This window comes from Gigantopelta aegis, chromosome 2 (genome assembly GCF_016097555.1).
Source record: "Gigantopelta aegis isolate Gae_Host chromosome 2, Gae_host_genome, whole genome shotgun sequence".
NCBI lineage: Eukaryota > Metazoa > Mollusca > Gastropoda > Neomphalida > Peltospiridae > Gigantopelta > Gigantopelta aegis.
Genome location: NC_054700.1, coordinates 8,408,624 through 8,418,403, shown reverse-complemented (window position 1 = coordinate 8,418,403; position 9,780 = coordinate 8,408,624). Strand labels below are relative to the sequence as shown.

Sequence of the window (9,780 nt, the reverse complement as noted above, 5' to 3'; positions counted from 1 at the left end):
TCGAAACCTATAGATGGACATATTTTAGAAGTGGTGGCGGTATGGCAATCAGTTTAAAAATCATTGATTCCAACAAAGGCATTTCAAGAAAATAAATGCATTTTACGTACGTTATGCGGCATTAATAGGCATATATAGATATAATAAAAATAAACATGTTTTGTTTTGTTTTTGTTTTTGTTTTCAATGACTGAGATGGCCAGATTTACCTATCATAAGAATATGTTTGAGGATATTTACGTAAGAAATAGTTGGATCCATATCAGAAAATAACTGGGTTTTTGCAATTTTTGAAGTTTAAATAGATGATTTGGCGAATTTTTCTGTTCACCCAGAGCTTGCCCTGCATTAAGTCGATTTAAATTCATTTTCAAACCTTACGTGAAAATGTCTATACCTGGATTTGAACCCATATACTAAAATAGTTGATTATCACATCGAAGTCATACATATCATAATGTATTATTTACAGCAGCGTCGACCAATTTTAAGAAATGTTTGAGTATTGAGAATCGGTTGGAATTTCATAATCGACCATGGGTTATAATCGGTTAGCACCAACCGATCAACTTTCGATTACACAATCGGTTAGAAATATATGAACATAAGAAGGATTTGAATACTAAGGACCAGCCCATTGGGCTATTTCTCGTTCCAGCCAGTGCACCATGACTGGTGTTTCAAAGGCCGTAGTATGTACTACCCTGTCTGTGGGATAGTGTATATAAAAGGTCCCTTGCTGCTACTCGAAAAGAGTAGCCCATGAAGTGGTGACAGCGGGTTTCCTCTCTCTCTCTATATATATATATCTATGTGGTCCTTATCCATATATCTGACGCCATATAACCGTAAATAAAATGTGTTGAGTGCGTCGTTAAATAAAAACATTTCCATTCCTTTATTAGGGACCATGCGTCTATTGTCATTTTCACCAGGATACACCCAACAAATTGCTAATTTTACTTTTAATATCTATTTAATATCTTTCTTCTTTATGTACACATGAAAATAAACACTAACACGAATATACATGTGTGTGTATATATATATATATATATCAATTCCACCATCTAAACCGTAGGAACAATAATTTACACACAATCGATTATTAATTTTTTTATAATCGATCACAGTAGAGCTAAACCGATCAATTTTCGATTCTAATCGATCATTGGAACACCACTAAATGCTTCTATAACAAAATAAAGAAAATACACGATACAAGTTGAAATATATTATTTAAAACATTAAATATGTAGATCACTTAAGTGTTGTACTAGTTAGAGCGTATTTAATAATGCGAAATATTTCCCTTTTTTCATATCTATGAACCAGTCAAAACTTAAAATACGGAAATTACTGAAAGTATCGGTACAAATAGTGTGTACCGTAATAGGTATTATAAGTCATACTATTTTTAATATTCATGATGCTTGTGATAGTGACTGTTACAAATTAGTATTCGGTTAGCCCTTACTGCGGTTCTCTGTAAATAATTATTTGAATGGATCCTAAAACCATAACTGTGGAGATAATAACAATATTGACGCGTGTGTTATTGTTCTATTTTTGCTATTAATGATGTTCGGGGTTTTTGGTGTTGTTTTAATTTTTGGGTTTTTGTTTTTATTACCATAAATGTATTTCCAGTTACACTATACTTTATGTGTTAGCTCCTTTGATAAAAATGTTAAAATCATTGTATTGTCTCATTCAATATCGTTTAAACACATCAATGCAGTATATGCAACCTGTCGAAACTGGATAACGCCGGGGACCTAATATTTATACGATTTAGACAGGATCCGGTATTTACAGGTTCTCGTTTAAAGAATTTAGACAATTTGGGACCATGAAACTTTGCTGGTTTTGACAGGATTCCAGTTACTTCAGGCTCCGGTTTAGACAGGTTTCGCTGTGTGTGTATATATCTATATCTTATATCTATCTGTCTGTCTGCCTGCGCGCGCGCGCGCGTGTGTGTGTGTGTGTGTGTGTGTGTGTGTGTGTGTGTGTGTGTGTATGTATATGTATGCATATGCATATATATATATATATATATATATATATATATATATATATATATATATATATATATACACCCACACAATATGTAATGTATATACTGTGTACGAAGAATATTTAAGAAAGTAAAACACTTAAGACATCCACATATTTCGTCTAGAATAACACTGTTATAAATTTAACGGAAACGGAAGAAAAACGTAAAACCTTTTTTTCTGAATCTGAAACTGAATACTTTTGTTTATATGCTGTGTTTCTGTGTCAAAACGGTTTATTTTGGTTGTTTTGCGACAGACGTACATTTTCAAAATGTTTTCATATCAAATATGCATGTGTGTATGAACTAGTTTTGACGCCTGTATAAGTTTCATTTTCCCCTGAGACCGGACATAGTTTAAAACTAATAAGGAAACTGCCTACTAAATAACACGTGTAGGTGTTATTATTGCGATACGAATTCTTAGATAAATATAAAGAATATTACATGGCGTGTACATTAGCCATGAAACAGAGACTGCCTTTGCCCTAAAATACCGATAAGTTGACTATTTTTAGAAGTATAATTTTTCACCCCTCGACATTTTGAGGATTGTGACCCACCCCCCACCCCCCTCCCCACCCTCGTTGGCATTTTCAGGAATGTGATTTTTCTCCCATCCATGACATTTTTAAAAGTGTGATTTTCCACTCCTCGACATTTTCAGGAGTGTAATTCTTCTCCTACATTTCCAGTAGTTCGATGATGTCCCTCGACATAGAGCTGGAAATACATATTGTATGTTGATCGGCCTCGGTGGCATCGTGGTTAGGCCATCGGTCTACAGGCTGGTAGGTACTGGGTTCAGATCCCAGTCGAGGCATGGGATTTTTAATCCAGATACCGACTCCAAACCCTGAGTGAGTGCTCCGCAAGGCTCAATGGGTAGGTGTAAACCACTTGCACCGACCAGTGATCCATAACTGGTTCAACAAAGGCCATGGTTTGTGCTATCCTGCCTGTGGGAAGCGCAAATAAAAGATCCCTTGCTGCCTGTCGTAAAAAAAGTAGCCTATGTGGCGACAGCGGGTTTCCTCTAAAAAAAAAAACAGTGTCAGAATCACCATATGTTTGACGTCCAATAGCCGATGATAAGATAAAAGATCAATGTGCTCTAGTGACGTCGTTAAATAAAACAAACTTTACTTTATTGTATATTGTATATTGTATATTTCCAGCTGTCTATATTGTATATTTCTAACTTTCTGAATTGTATATTTCTCAGATATCTATATTCTTTATTTTTCAGTTGTATATTTTTAAAACTGTTTGTATTATATATTATTTCAGCTATTTGTATTGCTGGATGTGGTTCGGGTGGTCGATGCATGCGACCAAGTCTCTGCCTGTGTAGCAACAAGCAGATAGCACCAACATGTGGAGATGGAGGTAAGTGATAGACTGGTTATTAAAGGTAAAAGAATATAGCACCAATATGTCGAGATGGGGGTAAGTGATAGACTGGTTATTAAAGGTAAAATGATATAGCACCAATATATCGAGATGGAGGTAAGTGATAGACTGGTTATTAAAGGTAAAATGATATAGCACCAATATATCGAGATGGAGGTAAGTGATAGACTGGTTATTAAAGGTAAAATGATATAGCACCAATATATCGAGATGGGGGTAAGTGATAGACTGGTTATTAAAGGTAAAATGATATAGCACCAATATGTCGAGATGGAGGTAAGTGATAGACTGGTTATTAAAGGTAAAATGATATAGCACCAATATGTCGAGATGGGGGGTAAGTGATATACTGGTTATTAAAGTAAAATGATATAGCACCAATACGTCGAAATGGAGGTAAGTGATAGACTGGTTATTAAAGGTACAGGGATATAGCACCAATATGTCTAGCACCAATATGTCGAGATGGAAGTAAGTGATAGACTGGTTATTAAAGGTACAAGGATATAGCACCAATATGTCGAGATGGAGGTAAATGATAGACTGGTTATTAAAGGTACAAGGATATAGCACCAATATATCGAGATGGATGTAAGTGATAGACTGGTTATTAAAGGTAAAAGGATATAGCACCAATATGTCGAGATTGAGATGAGTGATAGACTGGTTATTAAAGGTAAAAAGATATAGCACCAATATGTCGAGATTGAGATGAGTGATAGACTGGTTATTAAAGGTAAAAAGATATAGCACCAATATGTCGAGATTGAGATGAGTGATAGACTGGTTATTAAAGGTAAAAAGATATAGCATTAGTATGTCAAGATAAAGGTAAGGGATAGACTTTGGTTATTAAAGGTACAAGGAGATAACACCAATATGTCGAGATGGAGGTAAGTGATAGACTGGTTATTAAAGATACAAGGAGATAGCACCAATATGTCGAGCACCAATATGTCGAGATGGAGGTAAGTGATAGACTGGTCATTAAAGGTACAAGAATATAGCACCAATATGTCGATAGGTAAGCGATAGGTTGCGGTTTTTAAAGGAACAAGAATATAGTGCCAGTATGTCGAGATAGAGGAAAGCGATAGAGTATGGAGAAAGCATCAGTATTTCGAGATGGAGTTAATTAATAGAGTGTGATCTTCAAAGGTATAGTTTATTCTGTGTGCATACATTGCAATGCTGTCTCAGAAGCAAGTTTATTGTTAAAGCATGAATGAATCTAATTACACACACACACACACACACACGCGCGCGCGCACACACACACACACACACAGATATATATATATATATATATATATATATATATATATATATATATATATATATATATATATATATATATATATATATATGATATATAAGTAACATATTAGGAAAAATTATAATATTGAATTGTCATATCAAAATGTTGGTTTGGTTCCTACAAACATTTACGTAAATGACGAAAACACAATTAATGTGTGAACTTAGAAAGTTTAAGATTTCTTTACGCCAAACGTCCATGAAACGTATGAGAAGCAGTGTCATGCGGACATGTTGCGTACACGTAGTTAACAAAAACACGGTCTAAGATTTTCATTTCATGACGTGTGGAATTACAAATTCAGACAAAATATTTGTTAGTACTGTATTCTTAAATACATGTTCATTTATTTAAATTATTAGTGTTAACAGGAAAATATTAGACTATTTTGTTCAAGAAAAATGGTATATTTGTTGTATGAAACTGAGGTAAATTTAAGACTTCACAATGTCTTCTATGAAGATCGGAATTATTTAATGGTTTAATAATGTTCTTTGACCCATTAACTTAATGTATATTAATTCACTGTTAATTACATGTACATTTATTATAAGAAATTTGACGAGGGAACAAATGTATCAACTTATATGTGGATCGTCTTACGCTAAAAACACGATCCACACACCCGTGCAAAGGGATTACCCTGACCTAGATAGACCTACACGTCACACGTATGAGGAGCTTTACGCGAGAGCTCACGCAGAGAAATCTTTAACTATCTATTAATATGCATTAATATTCATACTCATTTTATGAGCCAAAAAACTCCTCAGTTACTCATCAGTGTTGTATAGTGAAATATGTTTTAACTCTATTAGACACGCTAAAATAGCTCATTTATAGTTCCAATCGGGAATTTGGGGCGTAACTCATAAATGGCGTGCTCAGTTTTTTATTTTAGAGGCCTGAGTTATAGTTATGTGTGTGTGTGTGTGTGTGTGTGTGTGTGTGTGTCTCTCTCTCTCTCTCTCTCTCTCTCTCTCTCTCTCTCTCTCTCTCTCTCTCTCTCTCTATATATATATATATATATATATATATATATATATATATATATATATATATATATATATCTTTTGTCCACAGTTATTTGTCTGAAGGACTGTTTAAATGGTGGAAGGTGTATCGGACCCAATCGCTGTGCTTGTCCGTATGGCTATTCCGGTCGTATATGTGAACAAGGTGAGTCTAGCACTATAGACAGTACCATCCTCCTGTAAAAAAATTTTTGTAAATTTCAGTTTGGTTTCACGTAAGAAGAAAAGTAAAAGTGTTTCGGAAAATAACAAAAACTATTAATATTTTTATATGTAGTTTAAAAAACAATCGGCTCAGAAATAAATAACTTGAGGTAAATTCCATAGTATGAAAAAGGCGTTCCTTGAGGGAAGGACTATAGATTAGTCCTACTTCAATCCTCTTAAAGTTATATTTATTATATATAGGGGCCTATATTTGTTTTAATACTAATTACATTTTAATGCTTCAAATGGAGTTTACCAACCTGTTTGTCATATCAACATATTTGACCATTTAAGCTGATTAAAGTACATTAAAATAGAAGCTGTGATAGAATTTTAAATCAAGCAACGATGTTATATAGTGATTGATTTTGCAAGCTTTAAATATATTATATATATATATATATACTACTCAAAAGAATTTAAGGGTCAAAAATTTATAACCAAATAAGTTTCAGAGTGTATTAGATTGATGATGTAAACTACACCAAATTTTTTATTTATTGTTCCATATTTACAAAAACCCACAAATAAACGTCACTGTATACAAGAAAGTCACATGACATGCTGTCAAAGTTGAAGGTTGTCAAACATGGATTTTACACTTTAGAACATTCGTTTAATAGTGTGTGAATCCACCCCTGGCGCGAATACACTCGACACATCGTTGCCTCATGCTGTTGATCAGACGTCTGAAGAACTCTTGGGGAATGGCCTGCTACTCTGCCATAAGAAGTTGACCCAGATCATGAAGGTTGGCCGGAGGGGCATTTTTATCCCGAACTCTCCTGCCTAATTCGTCCCAGGCGTGCTCTATTGGGGCCAAGTCAGGCGAATATGCTGGCCAATCCATCCTGGCGATACCTTGTTGTCTGAGAAAGTCCGTTACCACCCTGACGCGGTGGGGTCTGGCATTGTCATCCTGCAGAACTGCCCCGCCGCCAATCTGCTGAAGGCCTGGGAGAACCAACGGCCGGATAATCTCATTCAGATAGCGGATTCCATTCAGATTGCCATCCACCACATAGAGGGGGGTCCTGTGGTGGATAGAGATGCCGCCCCATACCATGACCTGCTACCACCGAACCGGTGACGTTGTCTAACGTTAACATCAGCGAAGCGCTCCCCAGGACGTCTGTAGACACGAACCCGACCGTCGTTGAACTGGAGACTAAACCTGGACTCATCAGTGAACATCACTCGACCCCACTGAACACGTTGCCACTGCAGATGAAGCGTGCACCAGTGACGTCTGGCCGTTCTGTGACGTGGTAGGAGTGGTGGTCGAACAGCCTGGCGACGGCAGCGTAGATTATTGGCTCTCAGACGATTGCGTATGGTTTGATCAGACACTCGAGTTCCAGTCGCAGTCCGCAGATTGTCACGTAATCGGCGTGCAGTGGTTGTGCGTTGACGTAGAGCCATATTGGTGATGTAGCGGTCCTCTCTATTTGTAGTGCTTCGGGGTCTTCCCGAACGTGGACGATTTCGAACAGAATTCGTTGCTTGGTACCGTTGCCACAGTCGGCCAACGACACTCTGACTGACATCAAGTCTCAGAGCAACATTTCTTTGCGTATTGCCATCCTGAAGCCAAGCAATAGCCCTTCCTCGATCTTCGATAGTCAGTTGAAGTCGTACCATTATCGAATTTGGAGTGTGCACCGTACACGAACGCAAGCTCCAATTATACGGAAATTCAGCATTGGGAACATGGAATACACGTGCAAAGCGTGCAAATGAAGCGCTTTGTGAAAAAGCAAGTTATGGGCACTTATTAGACCTTTCGCTTTCGCCCTAATTTACGTGCAAATGTAAGCATGTTTTCGCCATTAGAACTAGTCGACAGTGTCAATGACAGTGGATTTTAATTCATTTATGGGTTGCTTAGACCCACTTTCGTCAAAATGGAACAATACCATGCGTGACATTATGGTCTAGCTAATATAATTGACATTCAGAAAATAATATCGAAAATATCGTCTGACCCTTAAATTCTTTTGAGTAGTATATATATATACTTGCGGCACACAATTGTATGGCGTTAAGCCCAATCATTCAGAGTTGCCTCCCTTTGAAGATACAGACACCTTGAAGTTGGACTACGCTTTTAAAGTTTACGCGTTGCTTATTATAAAACAGCAATAAAACATCCCCAGAACACTATTCCAGTCCGGTGCAATCAATAATACGAAGAAAGATGGTGCAGCCAAACCATTTTCTGAAGACTATGGCGACCTACTCTCAGTAAAGCCTACTACGGGGCTGTTCAACTATTCTATTCCCCAAATGTTCAACAGTTCTATAAATGGTTTTTTCTTGAATCACTCTGAAGTGGGAGGGGAAGGGGTGGGGGGGGGGGGGGGGGGGGGGGGGGTTGCAGTCAGTATTTTGGAATAATTATGTTAATTATGTGTTAATTTTTAACTTATTTATTTAATAGGGTGTTTTTTTTAATCTTATTTTATTATCTTTTTATGGGACCTACAGGTGGTAAAAACATTTGATTTTACACACGACATTAATATAGAAAGTTTAAAGTTTATTTTGTTTAATAACACCACATTGATTTATTAATCATTGCCGATTCGGCTATTGGATGTCAAACATTAATTTTGGTAATTTTTTACATCTAGTCTTAGAGAGAAAACCTGGTACATGTTTCCATTGGAAATGGAATTTTTTATATGCACCATCCCGCAGGTCTATATGATAACACATACCACGGCCTTTGATATATCAGTCATGGTGCACTGGCTGAAACGGGGACATATCTCAATGGGCCCACGACCAGGATCGATCCCAGACCAACCACACATCAACCAAGCACTTTACCAATAGGCTACATCCTTCCCTTATTAAAGAGATGAGTGAAATTGGTGTTATGACCTTACATCTCCCCACTGATCCATTAAAACTTACTAGTACCTGTGAGCCATATAGATGACAGCCTCATTAAAGCACAGTTAGACCTAAAACTAAATATGTTGGGGTGTTTTTTTTAAGTTTCCTGATCTACCGTAATTTTATGTTGCGACCCTGAAATTGTTTTAAGCAAAAAAATATTTTAAAAATTATGATCCCTGATGTTTTTGCAGTCGGCCAACTAGATTTGGAATACCTCACCAATTACAGTTTCTCAGTTTGTTTGATTTAAAAAAAGAAAGAAAAAAAGGTTCCTACCTATACTCTAATTTTAGAATGACACCTGAAACACATTTTTTTTTCAGGCCTTGTGTGTCAAGTGTGTCGTGAGACATGTTTTTCAGTGTATGTACATTCTGTTTGTCTGTCTTCATTACGGTAATCTCCGTACATGTTGGAAGTATGTCATGGAACACAGATTCCTAACATAACTTAGGAATTTTGCAGATTGTGTAGCATGTACAGCAAATCTAGTATGACTGACGTCTAAGATAGTTGTATCTGATAATTACATAATTAATGGTTTCATGTCAGATCTAATTATCAGGTGTCATAAAGGCATCTTAAGTTGATCTTAGGCCTAAGATCGCTTCCTGGAACGGGGCCCAGGTGTCATAAAGGCATTTTAATTCAGCTGAGTGCCCATGTACCTATTGTACTTACAGTCCAACTGGTGAAAGTGTAAAAGATTGTTTTGTTTAACAACACCACTTGAGCATATTGATTTATTTATCATTGACTTGGATGTAAAAATGTTTTTGAAATTCTGACATAATCCTGGAAGAAACCTACTACGTATTTTTCTATCAGCAGCAAGGGTTCCT

The 9,780-nt window shown here is 36.5% G+C and overlaps 1 protein-coding gene across 1 annotated transcript in view; it reads left to right on the top strand.

The window, feature by feature from the left end:
* The first annotated feature begins 3,390 nt into the window (after nt 1-3,390).
* Nucleotides 3,391-9,780, top strand: part of LOC121379373 (fibrillin-2-like) — an 83,918-nt gene continuing 77,528 nt past the window's right edge. The window contains exon 1 of the mRNA XM_041507962.1: nt 3,391-3,451. Within this exon, the coding sequence (XP_041363896.1) occupies nt 3,391-3,451 (61 nt within the window). The remainder of the gene's footprint in view (nt 3,452-9,780) is intronic.